At 37.9% G+C, this 24,964-nt stretch overlaps 1 protein-coding gene across 11 annotated transcripts in view; it reads right to left on the minus strand.

The window, feature by feature from the left end:
* The window catches only part of SYNE1 (spectrin repeat containing nuclear envelope protein 1), a 556,892-nt gene that overhangs the window by 391,024 nt on the left and 140,904 nt on the right, over positions 1 to 24,964 (minus strand). For all 11 annotated transcript variants that reach the window (XR_010323142.1, XM_064292282.1, XM_064292277.1 and 8 more), the window contains exons 7-12: positions 23,627 to 23,805; positions 16,524 to 16,720; positions 14,572 to 14,681; positions 7,643 to 7,750; positions 4,252 to 4,389; positions 3,025 to 3,189 (exon numbers count right to left, since the gene is read on the minus strand). Coding sequence is in view for 10 of the 11 variants with exons in the window: in XM_064292282.1 (XP_064148352.1) it covers positions 3,025 to 3,189; positions 4,252 to 4,389; positions 7,643 to 7,750; positions 14,572 to 14,681; positions 16,524 to 16,720; positions 23,627 to 23,805 (897 nt within the window). In the remaining variant the exon portion in view is untranslated. The remainder of the gene's footprint in view (positions 1 to 3,024; positions 3,190 to 4,251; positions 4,390 to 7,642; positions 7,751 to 14,571; positions 14,682 to 16,523; positions 16,721 to 23,626; positions 23,806 to 24,964) is intronic.

Raw genomic sequence — 24,964 nt, forward strand, 5'->3', positions numbered from 1 at the left:
AAGGAAGAACACCAAGGTCACACGACAACTAAGAACCCAAGAGATAGAAAGGGCCACTTGAACCAGAGACCAACAATATCCTGAGACCAGAAGAACTAGTTGGTGCCCGGCCACAATCGATGTCTGCCCTGTCAGGGAGCACAAGAGACAACTCCTGAGGGAGCAGGAGACCAATGGGATGCAGACCCCAAATTCTCATGAAAAGACCACACCTAATGGTATGATTGCAACTAGAGGAATCCCAGAGACAATGCTCCCCAGAACTTCTGATGGCACAGGACAGGAACCATCCCCGAAGACAAATCATCAGGCATGAAAAGGACTGGTCAGTGGTGGGGAGAGAGATACTGATGAAGAGTGAGCTAATTAAATCAGGTGGACACAGGAGAGTGTGTTGGCAACTCTTGACTGGAGGGGGGATGGGAAGATAGAGAGGGAAGAAGGTAAAATTGGCACGAAACGAGAGACTGTAAGGGCTGACTCAATAGGGGGAGAGCAAGTGGGAGAAGGGAGTAAGATGTATGTAAACCTACATGTGACAGACTGATTGGAATGGTAAATGTTCACTTGAAGCTTAATAAAAATTTAAAAAAAAAAAAAAAGAAGATGGAAGGAATACACAAAGTCACTGTACCAAAAAAGAATTGGTCAATATTCAATCATTTTGGGAGACAGCATACAATCAAGAACTGATAGTATTGAAGGAAGAAGTCCAAGTTGCATTGACGAGAATGACAAAAACAAGGCTCCAGGAATTGACAGAACACCAATTGAGTGTTGCAACAAATGGATGCAGCACTCAAGGTGCTCACTTGTGTGTGTCAAGAAATATGGAAGACGGCTTCCTGGCCAGCTGAGAGAAAAAGTCCATAATTCTGCTCATTCCAAAAAATGGCAATCCAGAAGAATGCAAAAATTATCAAAAAATATCATTAATATCCTACACAAGTAAAATTTTGCTGAAAATCATTCAAAAGTGGTTGCAGCAGTATATTGACAGGGAACAGCCAGAAATTCTAGCTGGATGCAGAAGTGGACGTGGAATGAGAGATAGCATTGCTGGTGTGAGATGGACCTTGGCTGAAAGCAGAGAACACTAGAAAGATATTTACTTGTGTTTTATTGACCAAGCAAAGGCATTTGACTGTGTGGATCATAACAAATTATGAATAACATTGTGAAGAATGGGAATTCCAAAATACTTAACTGTGCTCATGCGGAACCTGTATATGGACCAAGAGGCAGTCGTTTGAACAGAACAAGGGGATACTGCATGGTTTAAAGTCAGGAAAGACGTGCATCAGGGTTATGTCCTTTCACCGTACTTATTCAATCTGTGTGTTGAGCAAATAATCCGAGAGGCTGGACTATATGAAGAAGAATGTGGCGTCAGGATTGGAGGACATAACCTTGCTTTTTGAAAGTGAGTAAGACTTGAAGCATTTACTGATGAAGATCAAAGACTATATAGCCTTTGGATTACACCTCAACATAAAGAAAACAAAAATCCTCACAACTGGACCAACAAGCAACATCATAATAAACAGAAAATAATCAAGCTGTCAAGGATTTCATTTTATTTGGATCCACAATCAATGCCCATGGTAGTCAAGAAATCAAACGATCCAAACACAACTACCACAGGCTAGAGTCCAGCACAAATAGATGGTGCCTGACTACCATTGCTTCTGACAGGTATCACAATAGAGGGTCATGGACAGAGCTGGAAAAAATGAGAACAAAATTGTAACTCACAAAAAGAAGGCCAGACTTACTGGTCTGACAGAGGCTGGAGAAACCCCGAGAGTATGGCCCCCAGACAACCTCTGAACTCAGTACTGAAGTCACTCCCCAGGTTCGCCTTTCAGCCAAAGGTTAGATAGGCTCATAAAACAATGATATGCGTAGCTCAACCATGTATACAAGACTAAATAAGGACACTAGCACAAGGGCAAAGGCAAGAAGGCAGGAGAGGACAGGAAAGCTGGACAAATGGAAACAGGGAACCAAAAGTCGAGATGGAGAGAGTGTTGACACATCGTGGGGTTGGCAACCAATGTCACAAAACAATACGTGCACTGTTCAATGAGAAACTAATTTGCTCTGTAAACCTTCATCTAAAGAACAATTTTTAAAAAAAGACAAAAAACAAACAAATAAACCAAAAACAAACCCCCCCCCCCAAAAAAAACTGACCTATCACAGTGGGTAAATCTGCTGCAAAAGACCTCGAAGTGTTAAAAAGCAAAGATGTCACCTTGAAGACTAAGGTGCGCCTGGCCCAAGCCATGGTGTTTTCAATCGCCTCATATGCATGCAAAGGGTAGACAATGAATAAGGAAGACAGAAGAAGAATTGATGCCTTTGAATCATGGTGTTGGTGAAGAATATTGAATATACTATGGACTGCCAAAAGAATGAACAAATCTGTCTTGGAAGAGGTACAGCCAGAATGCTCCTTACAAGCAAGGATGGTGAGACTTCGTTTCATGTATATACTTTGGACATGAAATCAGGAGGGACCGGTCCCTGGAGAAAGACATCATGCTTGGTAAAGGGTCAGCAAAAAAGAGGAAGATCCTCAACGAGATGGAATGATATGGTGGCTGCAGTAAGGGGCTCAAGCATTATAACAATTCTGAGGATGACGTAGGGCTGGGCAGTGCTTCCTTCTGTCCTACACATGGTCGCTATGAGTCAGAACCAACTCGACAGCACCTAACAACACAACGTATTTCAAAAAATAACATATAACAACAGAAATAACAAAGATACCTTCAGATGAAAAAGTACGTCAGAGCTATTGAAAAATAGCCCAGGAAATATACCTACTGGAACTACTATTTAAAAAATACATATGAAAGGGAAATGCAAATTAAAGAACTTTTCAGAAGGTATGATGTCTCCGAGTCACATGGAGATTGACCTTTGGGAGGCCAGGGTCTGTGGGAAGCCGGTGCAGACCACAGCTCCAGACCACAGAATGACTGCTAGGCGGGGAAGTCTTCCAACCAGAATTTTTACCTTGTGTTGCTCAAGTTTCCGCTGTATGGTGTTTGCCGTTTCCTCGTGGACCTGCTGAATGGTTATTTCCTCTCTCAGCGCCACCTCGGCCCTGTACAGCCAGGCACCTATGGTGCCCAGAGGCGCAGGCAGAGACTTATCAAGCTGTATGTGCCAATCAAAGAGCTGAAACAAAAAAGTAGAAAAATATATTATCTCAAATACATAACAATTCCTAAAATTCCTCCAAATTATATTAAAGCCTAAATGAGGCTTTAAGTTAATGATTTTAGACCAATTTAATAAAAGCCCGGAAAAGAAACATCTATGTTCTAAATTCGATGCCTTTGGGATGCTGAGAAAATTACAAACATATTTTAAGGAAACTCAAAATCTAACTCAGCTCTACCACTAGTTGCCATGGAGTAGCTTATGACTCACGGTGACGCTGGGTGCGTCAGAACAGAGCTGTGCTCCGTAGGACTTTCCATGGCTGATTTTTCAGTAGATCACCAGGCCTTTCTTCCAAGACATTTCCGGAGAGGCTCTAACCTCTAGCATTTTGATTAGCAGCAAAGTGCGTTAACTTTTGCAACCCCCGGGGATTCCATCTGAGCTACACCCAGAACCCTAGAAGGACAGTATTAGGAGTTCAAGCAATTTCTTCTACGGGAGGGACACAAAGTGCCCATGCGTTTTCAGTTTTGCTTCTGCCGAAACAAAGGGGTTCGGTTTGCCAACATACTCAAGGATGCAGCAGCTGTATACCAGCTGACGTGGGTTCTGAACATTAGAGAAAGATCAGATAAATCAAAGAATATAAAATTGTTTGTAAATATCAGAAGGTTATTATCTATTAGGCGCATGAGACATAGTTACAGAACATGGAGTACTTGTTAAGCCTTGGTTTTTGGAGACCGTTTACAAAGGAGCCACCTCTTCTACCAACCTGGAATTAAGTTGTGTAAAGTGAGAAGGCAACTAGATAGGATTTCAACCTATCGTCTAGTCAATGGTGACATTACCCATAGGGCAGGCCAAGCAAGAAAAGTGTGGTTAAACCAGGAACTTCCACTAATTTAAGGAAAAACCTGACAAGGAGGTATGGGTTCTCCCATAGTTGAGTCTTCTCAATTCAGGTGGAGGCCGTAGGACGTGTTGCACTATCACTGTGTACATTATGACGATGGAACAGATTTTTGACTGAATTACTTATGCCTTAATGAAATTAATAGTGGCAGTACTTACCCTGGAGGACACTCTATCCCAGGCTTGTTTTACCAATGCTTGGTCAAGTGACAATTTGCCGTCTCTATGTAATGGCTGTATTAAATGTTCAATCTGTTTCCTCTTTATTTCATACTGAACTCTGAAGTGCTTAAATGACTACAATAGGAAAAACACCAACCATATGGCAATGAGTCAAAAAAAGCAAAAGCAAAGGAAACCACACTTCCTAAATGATAACCCTTTCTATGTGGATGCCAAGCCTGCCCGTGGCCTTTGAGAAGATTCCGACTCATAGCAACCCTATAGGACAGAACAGAACTGCCCCATGGTGTTTCCAAGGAGCAGCTGTTGAATTCGAACTGCTGAGCCCTTTTCCACTGTGCCACCAGGTCTCCTCTTCTATTTGGATAGCACTCAATATACACTGGAAACCCTGGTGGCATAGTGGCTAAGAGCTATGGCTGCTAACCAAAAGATGGGCAGCTAGAATCCACCAGGTGCTCCTTAGAAACTCTATGGGGCTGATCTATTCTGTGTTGTAGGGTCGCTACAAGCTGGAATAGACTCAACGGCAACAGGTTTTGTTCAGCATACGTTATTGATAAAAATAATAAGACAGTCACGAATAGCTGCTGTCATTCACAGAGCCATGCCTATGCACCTAAGCCTAGCCCTGTGCTAGGTACTTTCCACACGGTATCCCCTCTGGCTCTTTCTATAACCCAACAGCATAGACATGAGTTATTATTATTACTACTATATCCCAGGTGAGAATACTGAATCCCCCAGAGGTGACTTGAAAAGGGCAACTACTAGATGCAGGACTAAATCGTAGGTTTTCTCACTTTCAGTTAAATAATCTATACACCAGCTCATGTTTTCCAGGAAATGACATTAAACAGGAGTATAAGTCTCTCTTAATAATCCAGGTATTTGCTTTACTTCAAAATACTAAATAATATATAAATGAAAATTGAATACATCAAAATAGTACTGAATTAAAGACCTAAATCTGTGTACAAACGTGTATAAAGAGCTTTGTTCAGGAAGCTGGATTTACATAACAATCATTATGTAAATTGTTATGCTTTAAATACATGGCATTAAAATATTAATACTATATCATTTGTCAGGGTATGATTAAAATAAGCTGAGAATACACACACTAATACTAACCTAAAAAAGTAGTTATTTTAATTAAAGTTCTACATTATACACTAAATTAAACCAAACCAAACCAGTTGCCGGCGAGTCCACTCTGACTCATAGGAACCTTATAGGACAGAGTAGAACTGCCCCATTGGGTTTCCAAGGAGCGCCTGGCGGATTTGAACTGCTGATCTTTTGGTTAGCAGCCATAGCTCTTAATCACTGAACCACCAAGGTTCCATAGACTAGATTAATACACCCTAAAATATGACTCCAGAACCAAATATGAACGGAAAATACCATTAAAATGTGAAATTGCATTAAAGAGCAGGAGGATGGCCTTAAAGGATCTAGTAGATGACACGTCGAAAAGAATTGCAACCTCATAGAAATAAACCAAACCAAAAAACAAAAACCAAACCCGTTGCTGTCGAGTCAATTCTGACTCATAGTGACCCTATAGGACAGAGTAGAACTGCCCCATAGAGTTTCCAAGGAGCGCCTGCTGGATCTGAACTGCGGACCTTTCGGTTAGCAGCTGCAGCTCTTAACCACGAAGCCTTGGGGTTTCCATAGAAATAAACACGCCTGTAAATTCACATCAGGAACACTAGGGGGAGAAAGTGAATAAAAATTTTACCACAAGTTTTACCTTCCGTTCCAAGATAATGTAATTAAAAAAAAAAAAAGCCAAAACGTAAAATCAATCTTTAAATTTATTCCAGAGTCCCATGCATGGAAAAACTGGAAAACACACTATTGATTGTATAAACATATAGAAAATGCCGATTACATAACAGATACTGAGATAAAAGAAAACATTTTGTTTTTAAGTTTTAGATTGTCTCATGAGCAGGAATCAACTCAAAGGCAACTAATATTGTTTTGGAGCCCTGGTGGCACAGTGGCTAAGAGCTTGGCTGCTAACCAAAAGGTGGCCAGTTCTAATCTACCAGCCGCTCCTTGGAAACCCTGTGGAGTAGGCCTGCTCCGCCCTTTAGGGTCGCTCTGAGTCGGAATGAGGCAAGAGCAATGCGTTTGATTTGGTTTGGTTTAACCCTATTTTAAGAGACTTGTAATCATCTTTGGCTTTAAAGAGTGTTTTTTATAGTGTTTCTGCTTTGCACTTTTCTAGTCCATTGTTTGCCTCTTTTAAAATAATTTCTATACAAAGGATAACTTTATAGCTTGGAAATTATTTTTTGATAATTCATGCAAAAACTAAAATTTATCAGTGGACTAAAAAAGTAGTATATTTACTCTGTTCTGGTATTTCTGTTCTCAATTTACTGATCTAATTATTTTTAGTGGAGCTCATCCCAGAAAATTGTATTATGGGGGAAAAAGTTACATTGACTTTCAAAGCAAAAAGGTATGTACATACAAGCAAATACCACTTTGCCAAGTTCAATAAACATGATATGATATAATAATATATAAACAAAATATTCAGGCACACTGTATAGCAATACTTATGTAAAATCATACTTAATGCCACAGCTAAATCCTTTATTGTCTGCCATGTTGAATCTCTCACATCACTGTGCCCTTTTTTGGTAGCAAAAAGGATAGAAATATAATGTAGAGTAGAATACACCATACATTTCCCACTGAAATGCAGTGATATTTAAAATAGGAGGAAAAGGTCAGGGCTGTCTAGAATAAACCACAAGTTTTTAATGGGAAAACCCTGTTAGAGGACTTTTGTGTCTTGGAAGTGGAGATCCAATTAAGGACATTCGTCATGAAACTGGGAAGGAAAAACAATAAGCCTGACCTCAACTTGATAAAAGAGTATCGATGTTGGCAGGTTGCTTTAAATATTGATCCCATGAATAGAATCATAACATAAATATTCATGTTGTAATCTGTTACTAAATTCAGTTTATTCTATAGTACTATTCATTTTGACTTTTAAGTATTTTTGTTGTTGTTGTAGAATTTTGTGTTTTGTGACATCTCCAAAAATCACGAGGCCTACAAAAACAGTGACTAGCTGTCTGTGTTCTGGGTCACCTACAAAACGGAGTTCTGGAAAAGTGGTGATATCTCAAAGCTCCGTGTACACTGAGGACACAGTACAATTTAAAACTACCCACTTGGACAGACATACAATTATTAAATTACATGCAAGCTTATCATTTCTTTAAAGGCTTTACTTACTAATACCATTTGAAAGATTAAATGTATATTAAAGGGCATATAGGGAACTTACTCATGTAAGCTTTGGAAACACCGAATTCTCTTTTGCATACATTACCTGATATTTATCCTGCAAACTTGATTCTGTCATCTGTGCCCTTGTCAAATCTCTTTCAAATTGTTCTATCCAAACTTTCATCTCCTTTAAAATTAGCCTGTCTTCTCTCTGGAAGCCGACAGACATTACACTTTTATTAGTAACCATGCATTCATTTAATTGCTGTTTAATACCCAACTGATCCTAGAATAGACATGATTAGTAAGTCCCATTCCTCTCTGAAAAATGTTCTCTCCCTTCTCCTCTCCTGGAGAATAAGAAGCAAAATTAATTCTAATAAAATCTCTTAATTACCTTGCTGGACACCGGGATTCTTTACCTCATTTTTTTTTTTTTCTCAAGAAACACTAATTTAATAAAGAAAATGTGCTCAAGAGTAATGCTCTCAGTACAAAAATACTCAGAAAGGGCACTAGCCGGGATGGAGGCAGAAAGACAGGCCTGAGGGATGGATCCTAACCCAAGGCCATTGGTAGCCCAGAGGACTATTCTGGATGGGATTAATTTTTATTGAATTTGGGAGTTAAAGTCACAATAACATTGTACTACTTGTGCATATTATTATTTAAAAACAATATTCATAATTATAACACAAGCTCCATGTGGAAGAAAACATATTTAGCATGTTCAATATATACCCTTAGATTCTGGCTACATGGCACACAGAAGAGATTTACCAAATTATCTGCTGAACGAATGCATTCAGGCCTCAACTCACAGTTCAAAAATGAAAAACAAACTGGGATTTACATATTCATTTTCACAAATAATGCCAAGAGCCATTCTATCACTGATTTAGTGAAAATATCCTGAGTTTTTCCCAAGATTCCTTATCTCCTAAGAATGCCAAAGTCATCACAAACATACAATTCCCCATGATTTTATGGCATTTACAAATAGCATTCAACTGCAGCATCTCATTTGATGCTCACAGCCCATGACACAGGTGAAACGATTGTTGCTTTACAGGTGAAGTGTCAGAGCCGAAAGAGCAGTCTATCAAGTCTGACAAAACTGGTTCCAATTTATGACTCAGCCAGGTATTATTCTTGGGCACATTGTTTTAAAACTGTCGTTATACCATCACCAAGGAATAATAATACAGGTTTTCCATGGTTTTGGTGAGAACTAGAGATGATCTATGTAGCAAGCCTAGCGCAGAAACTCATGTAAAGCAGTCATGATCCAAGCCCCTTCTCACCTTCTGGTCTTGCAAAAATGGCCCTCTTCTGCCTGGAACAGCTACCTTACCCTTGTCCCCAGGATAATGCCTTCTTCAGAGCTTAGCTCAGGCATGACCTTCTCTAGGAAGATTCTTCTGACCCAAAGGTCTGGCTTAGGGACCTCTCCTCTGTGCCAGGGGCTTTCAAACTTTAGTGTGCGTTAGAATCACCTGGACGGCATGTAAAAACAGATTTTTGGGCATGGCCCCTGACTGGACTTTCAAGTTCAGATTAGAAGGGAGCCCAAGAATTTGCATTTTTATTAAGTTTCCAGGTGACCCATTGCAGCTGGTCTTGGGACCACATTTTGAGAGCGCTGCTGTATGATCGGAAACCCTGGTGGCGTTGTGGTTAAGTGCACGGCTGCTAACCCAAAGGCTGGCAGTTTGAATCTACCAGATGCTCCTTGGAAACTCTGTGGGGGCAGTTCTACTCTGTCCTATAGGGTCGCTGTGAGTCGGAATCAACTCTATGGCAATGGGATGGGCTGTATGATCACAGTGGTTATAGCACTTGGCTGCTAATCGAAAGGTTGGCAGTTCGAACCCGCCAGCTGCTCCCTGGGATGTGGCAGTCTGCTTCCATAGAGATTTACAGCTTTAGAAACCTTATGGGGCAGTTCTACTCTGTCCTGCAGGGTCGTTATGAGTCGAAATTGACTAGATGGCAGTGGGCTTTTTTGTTTGTTTTTTGGCTCTATGATCCTGTAACAACTTGAGTGTTAACATTCACTCATACACACTATACTGTATTCGTCCACTTACACATCCTCCCAATTACAAATGCTTTACTTATCTTTTTATCCCCATTGCCTAACACAACATCTGGTGCCCAGTATCATTCAATATATAATTATGGAATAAATGACTAATTGGTAACACAATTAATAAGAGAAAGAAATGGAACTGGAGCTTCAGCTCTTTGCACAATGTCACTTCTGAATGAGCATGTAAACGTCATCAAGGCACACGTGTTATCGTTGGTTGATTTTTATGCCCAGAATATCACTAGTAACCCATTCTACTGCGCTCTGTTAAACAAGAAACAGAATGTTCTTGGTCTCAGTCATTCATCCCCAAGGTACTGAAGTCAATCTCACCACTAAGTGGGGACATCCACAGTGAGCATGAACCCCACTGTGGTCCTCCAAGGACAAGCTTGTCAGCATCTTCTGGCATCCCCAACCCTTCCTGCATTTTGAAAGCATAGGGGACTGTCCCTAAGAAGAGCTGTTTAATCACCAAGTGAAACAATTTCACAAAGTCATGTGAGAGAAAAGGATCGAGTTTTTAAAACTTTTATCATTAGAATCCACTTAGAAAATGACTTTTTTTAGTGATCTCAAAGTGTCAAGCAAATTACTAAAAAGTGAAGAGGTAGTTATTTATACACTCAAAATCGTCCTTTTTAAGAGGCAAATGAAGCACAAAACAGTATTTAGACTCCCCAAACCCATTAGTCTAGTGGCCTTTTTCCCAATTGGTAACTTCCACACGGATTCAAAGTATATGGGGGTACAGGGTCACTATCGGTCGGAATCGACTCCACAGCACCGGGTTTGGTTTCTTTGGTGTATATGCCTAAAGAAAATTACAATCACCTAAAATCCAAGTGGCTAGCCTGTCAGCATTCACTCTCTCTCTCTCTTTCTCTCTCCCTCTCTCTCGCTCTTCCATTCATGCATACACACAGGCATATTTATATACATAAACTCATGCTTCTCGGAGCACAATATAAAATTAATGTAACATTTGATATGAAATCAGTTATTTCTAATTCTCCATTCCAATGTTGACATAAAATCTATTGTGTTGCTAGATCCTTATGCTCAGGCCTAAATGGAAAATAAAGAAGGATGGAAAAGCTGAAGTGTAGGATTCATACTCCGTAACCTGGATAGAGGAAGAATTCATAATCATTCATTCCACAATTTTTTTTTTTTTTTGAGGATCTACCATGTGTCACGAACTGGGTGAGACTATGTAACCCAATATTGATCAGAAAAGATGTGATGTGCCTTACAGGCTTATAACCAAGTCGAGTAGAACTGTACAGGCTTATAAGCCAATGGAACACTTACCTTTTCTAATTATTTTTTGCTTAGTATTTGAATATATAAAAATGAACTTTATAACTTTATTCTGATTTTCTGCATTACATTTAAAGACATAAAACACAGATATTGTGCATTCTTTCGTTCATTAGTGCTATTAGGGTTATTAAAGAGAAATTAATTGATACCATCTTACAATCAAAGATTAGTGGGAAAGTCTATGGAAGTGGCTTAGACTGCAGCTACCCTTTGAAAACACACACATGAGTTATTTATTGTATTAGAAAGGATAAGCAAGTAACAAAACTTAGGTATTAAAAAGAAATGTATATATAAGGACAAATACATGCAAAAGAGCAGCTAATAAGCTATGGAATGCAGGATGTTTGAAAGAGGTCGCTCATTACTTCAAGATTACTTAAATCTTACCTTAAAATTTTGGATATAATTTGCAAAAGATGGAAAACCTGGAAGTATTTCCTAACAATATGAAAAGACAATATATAGAAAAAATAATATGAATCAAGAACAAAAATCATATTGGAGACAAGAAGAAAACCAATGGAGGGGCATCTGTTTATAAAGAAATAGGCAATAATCCTTTTAAGGGTGTAATTCATTGAAGATGTTTTCATGACTTTGGAAAATATAAAATGATGAGCTCCCATCTGGCAATGTATTTACCTGGCAAATGGCAAGCTTTTATTTTAATTTGTAATAGTCATGTGTAGCAACAAACATTTTTGATAGCCATATCTTGAAATAACATAAAACATTTTAGAAGAACTGTGTGAAGAAAGAAGTAGATGGGCTCATGGTTTCCCTATAAATATACTCGACATACACATCTCAGTGTTCCTGTAACAATTGGAACTGTGCTGTTTCTGAAGACAGGCAGTAATATTTGTTAAAATGGAAGAATGGATGAGAAGATAAATAAAATTTAACAGTTGAGACAGTTAAGCCAAGAGATCTATTTTTTTTTAATAATTAAAGCTAATTATCCAAGGAATAATTTTACAGAAAAAGTGTTTTTTATCAGTTTTAGTGGTTGACTGAAGAAAGGCATGGCAATGCCTATTTCCAATAGGAAAAGTAGATTTTAAATGGAATCCATAAAGATATTTAATGTAAACAAATTCATGGAGGGGACACAGAAATCAAATATTTAAAAAAAAAACTGGAAACCTGGTAGATATGGTAAGGCCATATTTTAAAAAATGAATTAAGAAAGCTATTTAAGACCCGAGTACATAGGAATTGAGTATTTGGAGGTGATGGCATCAGCTTCCCTAATATATATGTAGTTTATAAAATCTTAAGGCCTCATCACAGAATTAGCTGTTCCTTTAGCGGCATTAAATGAATGTAAGCCCTACATCATAAAAAATATATAAAATTCTCAGTTCCATATTTCCATACTCAAGATATTCAATTCTAGAAATGTATGTCCTATATTACAAATGCCACATTTTTTAAAAGGCAAAGGTTTACAATACACTTTCCTCAAAATTAAACTTTGAAATGACCCTAAAGAAACCACATACAACCTCTTTTGGGGGAATGGATAAAGGGAATTTAAGATAAATAATCATCATTTATTTTCTAGATGATTAAATTATTCATTAATACACATGCAGTCACCACGAGTTGGAGTTGACTCGATGGCAAGTAGTTTGTTTTTGTTTTTTGATAGGGCTTTTGTGTACTCCATTTCTGCTCATGAGCATTAACTAAAGTATCTCCTTTAATTTCTTCACGTTTCCAGTCACAAAGTTTATTCACCTGGAGCATTGATTAATGTCAGAGAAATCAGAACATGAAAAACTCAGAAACCAGATCAGAAATAAATCTAATTGGACTTTAGATATGAAAACCAGATGAAACTCTGTTTTTCTCTATGCCAAGTGAGGCAAGCCAATTATTCTTTCTCACGGAGTTTCTTATTCACACACCAACATCCATGTCCAATTACATAGGAAGCCCCAGATGACTCCAAAGAGCATGCCCCAATGTGTACTAGGACTTGCACATACAGCCTTTGCTTTACATTTTTTGGTGCAACTTAGAAATATTTACTTTGCTTACTATTGATAAGCTACTCTGGAGGCCAACGGTGTGGACCAATACTAGCAAGAAAAAAAATGGTTTCCTGAAGTTATAATTTTTAAGAAAACTAATAGTTCGATCGAAGTCCAGATTAACTTCATTGAAGAGACCTAGGAAATACCAGTTACCTTTGTTTTCCTTAATTCTTTTATCAATTCACTCATTTCTAACCTTTATTGCAGTGCCTTTTCCTATTCGAAAACTTCTGATTATGCTCCATGACCTTTCCCTTCCTTAGACATATGGCCAAGTCTATTTGGAAAATCACATTTTAACTTTTTTTTCTTTTTAAATTTTCTTTCTGCTCTTCATTGTAATCTAAAACTACTCTGAAAACCCAAGTGGAGACCTGGGCAACTAGGAAAGACATCTTAAAAATTTCATTTATTATTTTCTCTGATGTCATTTTGTCTTATAATTAATTTAAAATTCGATGTTGAATCTGCCTTTCTATAATAATATAAAATACATAACATTACTTTAGAAAGATCAGAAGAATGGTAATCTCCACTGTTTTTAAGGACCGGGAAACTGGGCTTCCTGGTGTATTGGCTAGAGTGTAAAATGGGACAAATTTCTACAGAGGAATTTGAAAAATCATTTTAGAAAGCCTTGTAAAACTTTAAGCCCCTTTGCCTAGGACTTGTATGTCTAGGAGATAATCTTAAAATAGCACTTTACTTTAAGATTGTTCATAAAAGCATTATTTTTAATAGCAAAAAATCAGGACTTTTGAACAATGCATATTAGATTAAAAAAAAAAAAATTATAGTACATCTATATGATGACCTGGCAAGAATGACACAGAAAAAGTTCTTTATGATGTTAATAGTAAAAGAAAATTAAAAAATGGAATATATGAGATAATTCTATTTCTGTTAAGATATTATACGTGACTACCGATGCATAGGAAAGTCTTGGGAATTAACATCAACATATCAATAGTGTTTTTTTTTTTTTTTCTAGGATTGGCTATCTCTAGAAGGTCAAGTACAGGCAATTTCTTTTCCTTTTTTTAAATTTATTTTTGACAATGAACCATATGAAAAAACTGTGAAACTTATTTAAACTTTTGAAAGGCTGACAACATATTATCTCAATGAATAATTAGAACTTGTACAAATTGTGCCTTACTTCCACATGTTTGCTGTGCGTAGCAGTTTACATAATAAAATCTAAAAGTCAAAATCAGATTTCATTAGAACAAGAGGACTCAATATCTAGATGTGCAAGTGATATGATGGATATAAAATTACTTCCACCCACAAATTACTAAAATGGAGTTTCCCAACACTGCTATCTTCCCCCAATTTTAACATCAGCATTATGTATCTAGCATTTATTATTCTCTGACATATCCAACATACAACGCAGAGAAACTTTTTCCTCTAATTTGCTCCTCATTCGGTGATATCCATTCTTTACTCAATAGCTCTCGTATTAAAAGGCATTCCAATTTAATCTTTTGGAAAACAGCATGCCTAAAAACCTGAGTCATTATCACTGAGTATACTCTCAGTACTTGAAGAAAAAGAAATACCTACATCATTCTCTTGCCCCTCAATACCAGTATCGTGGACATCAGGGTAATGTTTCAGAAACTGGGCTACGTAGGTCATTATGGACTTCTCATCTGGTTTATCCACATCGACATCTGAGAAAAAACAGAACAAAATGTCAATAAATTAATTATCATCGATTGGATTTGAATAATACAAGCTTTGAAATCTATTACATCAGTAAATACTATCCTAAATGCAGAAGAAAAATAGAATTGCTATTTAGATATTTTTTGGGCAGAGGGGAGGCCAATTTAGGGTAAATGATAGGTGGTAGAAATTTTATAACTCAGAGGACACATTTTAACGAGTTTTCAGGAAGGTAGGACATGCTTCATTTAAATAATCTCAAGATTCATTCAGCAGAAATCTAAGATACTATATGGTTATTCAGACATTCCATCTAGTTAATAAAATATAAATAATATGCAAATTTCAGATTTGGGGTAAGTGGGTGGTATAAAAAGGCTTACAGGTCTGGGGCTTGAGGAGAAGAGACCATCTAGCTCATATAGTGTAGATGGCCAAGTTTAGTAGAGCCTCCCCCCACCTGCCAAATTTTGCCTTAGAAAATAGAGAGAAGTCTTATATTAAATTCTTTAAATAGTGTCTCCACTGTGGGGCATTTTCTCTAAATTGTTGTACTTTGAAAAATCGAGTACTGTTTGAGAGGGATGTATTAGCCTAAAAAGATCTCAATCATTGTGGTTTTGAAGCTTATACATGTTACCTAATAAACCCAGTAAAAATCAGGTAAATACAGTTCCATAGATTTAGTAATTGTTCCTGCAGGTAAGGCTGCGTAAATTAAAACGCTGAATACTATAAACACATCTTTTAAAGACGGCTTTTGAAAACGCATAGGGCTGCCATGACTCAGAATCAACTCGACAGCAACTGCTTTTTGTTTTTCTTTTTAAAGTAATATGAAAAGAGATTTCATTTCAGAGATTACAAATAGAAAATATGCACCAACAGAGCAACCGAAAAAAAAAGAAAAAAGAAAACACACCAAAATCAAAATATAGCATTGCCCTAATGCTTTTTATAAAGTTTAATTGTGATTTGAGAAATACTTTCTAGGGACTAAAAAAAAAAAAAAAGTTTTTTTTTTTTTTTTTAATCCATGTAGGATTTAAAAAGTGCAGCACTCAAATGACTTGAAAGGAAACAAAGATAATATCTTCTGGAATTTGTCAGATGACTGGAAGGTGACTTTAGAGATGACAAGATCGTTGATAAAGAAGCATGTGAAGAACGAGAAAAAGTTTCCTAAAATGCAAACATGGCGAAAATGCTACATTTAATACATGATTTAACGTAGTATATACTGCTCTCGTAACCATCAAAGAATATTTTCTTCTCTTTTTAAACTATTCCTCGGGTTCTTATAATAGCGGTCTCATACAGTATTTGTCCTTTTGCAACTGACTAATTTCACTCAGCATAATGCCTTCCAGAGTCCTCCATGTTCTGAAATGTTTCCCAGGTTCATCGTTGCTCTTTATCAATGCGTAGTATTCCATTGCGTGAATATACCATAATTTATTTATCCATTCATTGTTGATGGGCACCTTGGTTGCTTCTATCTTTTTGCTATGTAAACAGTGCTGCAATGAACATGGGTGTGCATATATCTGTTCGGATAAAGGCTCTTATTTCTCTAGGATATATTCCAAGGAGTGGGATTGCTGGATTGCATGGTAGTTCTATTTCTAGTTTTTTTTTTTTTTAAGGAAGTGCCAAATCGATTTCCGAAGTGGTTGTACCATTTTACATTCCCACCAGAAGTATACAAGTGTTCCAGTTTCTCCACAACCTCTCCAACATTCATTATTTTGTGCTTTTTGGATTAATGCCAGCCTTGTTGGAGTGTAACTTCCATGTTTAAGACACACAAACCTACCATGCTGAGGTGTCCCAACCACCCTACATACCTTCGGGATCTAGTAGTCTTGGGATCCCCAGTTCCGTTTCGGCAATAGTGAAAGCCTCTTCCAGGTTTTCCCTATTAGGTCTTCCTTTCACTTTCTCCAAGTCCACTAGTTCTGGTCGAATAGCATGGATAACTGAATGAAAGGCAACTCCACTTCTCCAACTCCGTCCAAAGTCTTTTACTTCTATTCCAGCCTGCCTTAATATGACAAAGAATAAGATAATGTTACACTACAGATAGTGTTTTCCTAAGGCCCCATGCAAAATCCATTCCTCTTCAGTAATAAATCATGTGCAGTTACCCACATCATCAACTATTTGTGTTAGTTATCTAGTGCTGCTATAACAGAAATACCACAAGTGGATGGATTTAACAAATGGAAATTTATTCTCTCACAGTCGAGGAGGCTAGAAGTCCAAATTCAGGGTGCCAGCTTCAGGAGAATGCTTTCTCTCTCTGTCGGTTCTGGGGAAGGCCTTTGTCATCAATCTTCCCCCGGTCTAGGAGCGTCTCAGTGTAGGGACCCCAGGCACAAAGGACATGCTTGTCTCCTAGCAGTTCTTTCTTGGTGGCATGAGGTCCCTCTCTCTCAGCTCACTTCTCTCTCCTTTTATCTCTTGTAAGATAAAAGGTGATACAGGCAACACCCCAGGGAAAATCTCCTTATGTCTGATCCAGGCTGTGACCTGAGTAAGGGTGTAGCATCCTACCCTAATTCTCTTTAACATAACCTAATCTTGCCTCATTAACTACAGGCAGAGATGAGGATTTCTAATACCTAGAAAAATTGCATCAGATCACAAAATGAAGGATAACCACATGATACTGGGAATCATGGCCTAGTCAAGTTGACACACATTTTGAGGCGACATCATTCAATCCATTTTTGAGAAATACTAAGCAAAACAAATGTTTGTTGGGTAAGAAGATACAATGTGGAAATTCTGGTTTCACAATTAGAGCTTTCTATATTAGGTTCTTCAGTAATTTAGATACTCAATTTAAAACACATTTTTACATTTCTTTAAAAGAAAAACCAGTTTTAAAAAATGTCTGGTAAAATAAAAAAGGAAAAATTAAAAAACACCAACAGTGGTAATAATTCACCATTGTATAGTTTGTTTGAAAGACGTATCTAACAAGTTTCTCATGATAAACAGCATATACACACCTTAGTCCTCCAAGTGACATCTTTGCTTTTTAACTCTTTAAAAAGGTCTTTTGCAGAAGGCTTGTCCGATGCAATTCATCCTTTGACTTCTTGACTGCTGCTTCTGTGGGCATCGATTATAGATACAAGTAAAATGAAATCCTTGACAACTTCAATATTTTCTCCATTTATAATGATGTTGCTTACCAGTTCAGTTGTAAAGATTTTTGTTTTCTTTATGTTGAGGTGTAATCCGTGCTGAAGATTACATAGTCTTTGATCTTCATCAGTAAGTGCTTCAAGTCCTCTTAACTTGCAGCAAGCAAGGTTGTGCCATCTGCATATCGCAGGTTCTTAATGAGCCTTCCATCAATCCTGATGCTGTGTTCTTCATATAGTTCAGATTCTAGAATTATTTGCTTAGCATACAGTAACCCTTTGTTCTGTTCAAATGAATGCCTCTTGGTCTATGAGCACAATTAAGCGTTCTGGAATTCCCATTCTTCACAATGTTATCCGTAATTTGTTATGATCCACACAGTAAAATGCCTTTCCTTAGTCAATGAAACTCAGGTAAACATCTTTCTGGTATTCTCTGCTTTAAGCCAGGGTCCATCTGACATCAGCAGTGATATCCCTCATTCTACTTTCTCTTCTGAATCCCACTTGAACTTCTGGCAGTTCCCTTTTGATGTACTGCTGCAACCGTTTTTCGATTATCTTCAGCAAAATTTTACTTGTGTATGATACTAATGATATTGTTTGATAATTTCTACATTCTCTTGGATCATCTTTCTATGGAATGGGCACAAATATAGATCTCTTCCAGTCAGTTGGCCAGGTAGCTGTCTTCCAAATTTCTTGGCTACCACTGCTGCATCAGTTTGTTGAAACATCTCAGTTGGTATTCTATCAATTCCTGCATGCTTGTTTTTTGCCAATGCCTTCAGTGCAGCTTGAACTTCTTCCTTCAATCCCAGCAGTTCTTGATCATATGTTATCTCCTGAAATGGTGGAACATCTACTAATTCTTTGTGGTAGAGTGACTCTGTGTATTCCCTCCATCTTCTTCTGTTGTTTCCTGTATCACTCAGTATTTTTTCCCATAGAATCCTTCAGTATTGCAGCTCAAGGTTTGAATTTTTTCTTCGGTTCTTTCAGCTTGAGAAATACTGAGCATGTTCTTCCCTTTTGGTTTTCTAACTCCAGGTATTTGCACATTTCATTATGATACTTTGTCTTCTCGAGCTGCCCCTTAGACTTTTCTGTTCAGCTCTTTTCCTTCATCCTTTCTTCCATTTGCTTTAGCTACTTTACATTCAAGAGCAAGTTTCAGAGTCTCTTCTGACATCCATTTTGGTCTTTTCTTTCTTTCCTGTCTTTTTCATGACCTTTTGCTTTCTTAATGTATGATGTCCTTGATGTCATCCCACAACTTCTCTGTTTTCAATGTTCTCAGTTTTCAATGTTCAATATATCAAATCTATTTTTGAGATGGTCCCTAAATTCAGGTGGGTTATATTCAAGGTTGTACTTTGGCTCTCACGGACTTGTTTTAATTTCCTTCAGCTTCAACTTGATCTTGTATATGAGCAATTGATAGTCTGTTCCAGAGTAGGCCCCTGGCCTTGTTCTGACTGATGATACTGAGTTTCTCTACTGTCTCTTTCCACAGATGTAATTGCTTTCATTCCTGCATATTCCATCTGGTGAGGCCCACGTGTATAGTTGCTGTTTATGTTGTTGAAAAACTGTATTTCCAATGAATAGGTCGTTGGTCTTGCAAAATTCTATCATATGATCTCCAGCATGGGTTTCTATTATCAAGGTCATGTTTTTCAACTACTGATCTCTGTTTCCAGCTTTCACATTCCAATGACCAGTAATTATCAATGCATCTTGATTGCATGTTTGACCAATTTCAGACTGCAGAGGTTGGTAAAGACCTTCAATTTCTTCATCTTTGACATTAGTGATTGTTGAGTAAATTTGAATAATAGTCATATTAACCAGTCTTCTTTGTTGTTGTTGTTAGGTGCCGTCAAGTTGGTTCGGACTCATAGCGACCCTATGCACAACAGAACGAAACACTGCCTGGTCCTGAGCCATCCTTACAATCGTTGATATGCTTGAGCTCATTGTTGCAGACACTGTGTCAATCTACCTCCTTGAGGGTATTCCTCTTTTCTGCTGACCCTGTACTCTGCCAAGCATGATGTCCTTCTCCAGGGACTCATCCCTCCTGACAACATGTCCAAAGTATGTAAGACGCAGTCTCGCCATCCTTGCTTCTAAGGAGCATTCTGGTTGTACTTCTTCTAAGACAGCTTTGTTCGTTCTTTTGGCAGTCCATGGTATATTCAATATTCTTTGCCAACACCACGATTCAAAGGCATCAACTCCTCTTCGGTCTTCCTCATTCATTGTTCAGCTTTCACATGCATATGATGCGATTGAAAATACCATGGCTTGGGTCAGGCACACCTTAGTCTTCTTTGTAGGCTATGGATATTATCCTATCCCTGACAGTGCTGTACTTTAGGGTAGATCTTGAAATGTTCTTTTTTACAATAAACGTGATGCCGTTCCTCTTCAATTTGTTATTCCTGGCATAGTAGACCATTTACCTGTCTGATTCAAAATGGTCAATAACTGCCCATTTCAATCTTTATGCAGTCTATTTCATTTCTGACAACTTCCAATTTTCCTAGGTTCAAACTTCGTACATTCCACGTTCTGACTACTAACGGGTGTTTGCAGGTGTTTCTTCTCATTTTGAGTCATGTCGCATCAGCAAATGAAGGTCCCAAAAAATTCACTCCATCTATGTCAAGGTTGACTCTACTTTGAGGAGAAAGATCTTCCCCAGTCCTATCTTGTGTGCCTTCCGACCTGAGGGGCTCATCTTCTGGCACTATATCAGACAATGTTCCTATGTTATTCATAAGGTTTTTACTGGACAATTTTTTTAGAAGTAGATCACCAGATCCTTCTTCCTAGTCTGTCTTAATCTGGGAGCTCCACCGAAACCTGTCCACTACAGGTACCCCTGCTGGTATTTGAAATACCAGTGGCATAGCTTCCAGCATCAGAGCAAAAAGCAAGCCACCACAATATGACAAACTGACAGACCAGTGGTGGGTGAAAGGAGTGTTTTCTAAACTAAATCGGGGGCTTCAGTTACTTGAAAACATGGACACAAACACTGATTGCTTTGCTAAAGTCTATAAGGCAGAATTGGGAAGCAGTGACATGTTACTGTGAAATATATGAAGAAAAAAGGAAAAGAACTATACAGAAAACTCTGATTTTCTGATGGTGGATAATCGAATTATCTTATCTCCAGGGATAACTCACGTGATCTGGTACCTTCCACAAGTGGAGTTACTACCGCAACTTATAAAGCACCAACATCGTCCAACTCTTCTTTATCATTGGAGTAAATTTTTATGATTTGTGTATTTTTTATGTATGTATTGATGTATTAAAATATATCTGTAAGTCTGTATGTAATGTTTCCAACCCCCAAAGACAAATATTGGATTTATGAAGATATCAATAATAAAAGGCAATAATAATTAAAAATAATTTTAAAAAATGAGGTATTTGACTTATGCCAGAACCATCTTACAACACAGTCATCAGAACAGAACCCTGTTGTAAGTCGGGGACTACCTGTACTGAATAATATAATAAATTGACAAATGTCTTTAAATTTTACCTCAGCAAATTTCAGCTTCTGAAGCTTCCGAGGACTTATCCATGTCAAATAAGAAGTTGTTTGCAAAGTACATACTTAGATAGTATATTTAGCATCTTTGAGAAGAATTACCAACAATTTGGCACCAAAATGGAATCATGTGTTCATTACAGAATTTCCAGAGCAGAAAAGTCATTTCCTCAAACCTCTACAACTTTTATAACTCTAAAATAAATGGATCTCATTGATGTGTTCATGAATAGAGAAACCTGTGGATCCATAAATCTGGACATTTACATAGATAAGGAAAATACAACCCAAAATGATGCTACAAGCATGGAGGTTGTAAGAATGAATGACTTGGAGCTGTCACAGTAAGGTCCCTGCCCATCTCTGAAACCCAGTACACCACAGGTAGAGAAACTAAATACAAGAGAACAAGAGCATTAAATCAGAATTTATCTCGAGGTACTGTCTTGTTGTTGTTAGCTGCCATCAGGTTGGCCCTTAACTCAGTGACCCCATGCACAACGAAAATAAAAGCTGCCCAGTACTGCACCTTCCCCATGATCAGATGCAGATCAGACTGTTGAAACAACATGGTTATCACTGACTACTTTTCAAAAGTAGATCGCTAGGCCTTCCTAGTCCATCTTAGTCTGGAAGCCCTGCTGAAATCTGTTCAGCATCACAGCAACATGTAAGTCTCTACTGACAGACAGGTGGTGTCTACACTTGAAGTACATCAGCTAGGAATCGAACCTGGGTCTCCTGCAGGGAAGGCGAGACATCTACCACTGAACCACCACTGCAGAATACTAAATAGAAATCATTTCAGTATTGGTGAATGTAATGCTGTGTGAAGCAGTGGACAAAAGAATATCCATCACATCAACATTTCCACAAAGTTTGATTGCAACAGCATCATGACACAGGTCATACCATGTGGTCACCAGTCCCTCCTACCAAACCCTTTTCCTCTCCTTGCCCATTTCAGCTCCAGTAGGGATTAGTAATGCCTTCTGTAAATGGAATGCAAACAATGTACCAGCAATGTGGGCAGGGCTTTTTACTTGATGCCTACTATAGATTCTAAAAAGCTACAAAGCTTTGCTTTTAAAAATATTCCTGGCACCTCGAATCATAAAAATACACCCCAAATTAGAAAACCACCTACACACTTACCAGCTAAATAAAACTTGCATATATATTAGTAACACTAATTGCTTCTTCTCTATGTTTATCTTTTTCTCGCCTTATTTTTGCTCTTCAACTGCTTTAAAAATAGAACACCCTATTTTTGGTACCTCAATATTTTATAATGATAAGTACATGTTTACAACTGTTTTCCAAAAGTAGAGAATCAGATTCAGTTCTAGGCAGGCAAAACAAGGCAGGAAGTGAGTCAATTTTTCATGTCATTCAGGAAAAACAAATAATAAACACAGCTTTTTTTTTCTATGTGAAGTGGCCTTACCACTGAGCAAAAAATATCAGTATGCTCAATTGACAAGTCCATTAAAATTGCTAGGAGAAGATATTTGTTTCGAGTAGCAATTTTTTCTCCAGCATTATACCACAAATGTATAAACATGTAATTGCATTGAGCTTGGTAGGAAACTGAAAACTAGAAGCAAATTCTCGGCCCATAAAGCTGGAGCTGACAAAGGAATCTATATGCCAGACAAACCAAAAACCAAATCCATTGCCATCGAGTCAATTCTGACTCATGCCAGATAAAAGGTGTAACCAAAGACAGAAAATTAAAAAAGAAAATTACTAGAAAAGCTTCAGAAAATAAGACCAAAATAATTATTTTAGAATGTGAGTTTTAGCTCACATTATTACTAAATAGAACCCAAGGTCTTTTGAAGAAATATGCACGTTTGAACCTCTAATTTATTTCTGAAAAGACTATTTAATAGGAGCAAAAACTCTAACCCAGGACCTAAATAGAACTAGCCCTCAAGCAACTAATCAAAGTGTAGGGATTGATCAATTTAATGCATCAGGCCCAATCACAACATGAATGAGGAATGAAGAAGGGAGTTAGTTAATTTTATTACAGCATTTTCCTAATGTATTAGTGGTGATTTGTGTTTATATTTTAGTTTAAAGAAAGAGTGAAACAAGAGCTAAAGCAAGATCATTCATTCCATTGTCTCTTCAAGTTTCAGTCACTCCGAGGCACAATCACGAATTAAGCTGGTAACCAAAATTACTTAAGAATTTTGAACTTAAACTCAGGACTTACTTGGTTACTGTGTACTGAACCCAGTTTAGTAAAGCCTTCTTAGCGTTTCCCTGGACCTTGGTGGCCACCTTCCGTTTACTGGGAGGGCTGGCGGTCTCTGCGCTGAGGGTGCTATCCACAGAGGACGTGCTACTGGACAAAGACTCCAGCTGCGGGAGGTTGCTGGTCAGCTCTTCAATCTGTGTGCAGTTAACCATCAGGAAAGAAAGAAGAATTATCTTTGTTCTTCTTTCCTCAGACATTTTTCTTTTCCAGGCTTAAAATTTTCCAACAAAAAATGATTTACTTTAACTCTACAACCACACAGAAAATCCTGATAATGTCCACTTAATTGTGCAGTTAGTAATTTGAACTATTGAATTATCACGTAATCAAAATTTCCTGAGTTGAAGGGGCCAGTCCTCAGCCATCACATAATTTAACTACCCTCAAATGCATGAACCTTGTACAAGTGAATAAATTAAAGCTCAGAAAAGTTCCTTATCTGAAAACACGGCTAATGCAAGAACCCAGGGTACCTGAAGATCAATTCAACGCTGTTGTTACTGAGTCTCCATCTGACACACTGTGCAACCCATTGAAAATATTGTACTTTTTTTGGTTGTTGTTTGTTACGTGCCATTGAGTCCATTCAGACTCATAGTGACCTCATGTGACAGGTTACAACTGCTCTATAGGGTTTTCTGGCTGTAATCTTTACAAGAGCAAATTGGCAGGTCTTTCTCCCATGGAGCAGCTCCGTGGGTTCAAACCACCAACCATTTGGTTAGCAGCCAAGCACTTAACCGTTGCACTATCAGTAATTAAACATTTGCAATACTATTACAGAGCCCTGGTAGTGTAGTGATTAAGAGCTTGGCTGCTAACCAAAAGATCAGCAGTTTGAACCCACCAGTCGCTCCTTGGAAACCCTATGGGGCAGTTTTACTCTGTTCTATAGGGTCAATATGAGTCAATATGAGTTGGAATCTACTCGGCCGCAACGGGTTTACTTTTTTTGGTTTTAATACTATTACGTGATGTACAGAATGCTGTCTGGTTACACTGGGGAATATGTGTCTACAAATATATGTAGCAGGTCATCATATTATACTCCTTCTTTGGAGATTCTTGCCCAAAATATACAGGGATATAAGATAAAACATGAGAGGCAATTCATAGTTAAACTTCGTATTTTACATTAAAGACCCCCCACAATCAACAGGAAGCCATCTTCCCCACCTTTATCGTTCATCCTCTATCTCAGCCACACAAACTGCTTTCATTTCCATGCAGACACTGCAGTCTTCCTCCCCACTTACCTGTGTTCAGGGATACCCTCACCTGCACAACTACTGC

Source organism: Loxodonta africana, chromosome 1, assembly GCF_030014295.1.
Source record: "Loxodonta africana isolate mLoxAfr1 chromosome 1, mLoxAfr1.hap2, whole genome shotgun sequence".
NCBI lineage: Eukaryota > Metazoa > Chordata > Mammalia > Proboscidea > Elephantidae > Loxodonta > Loxodonta africana.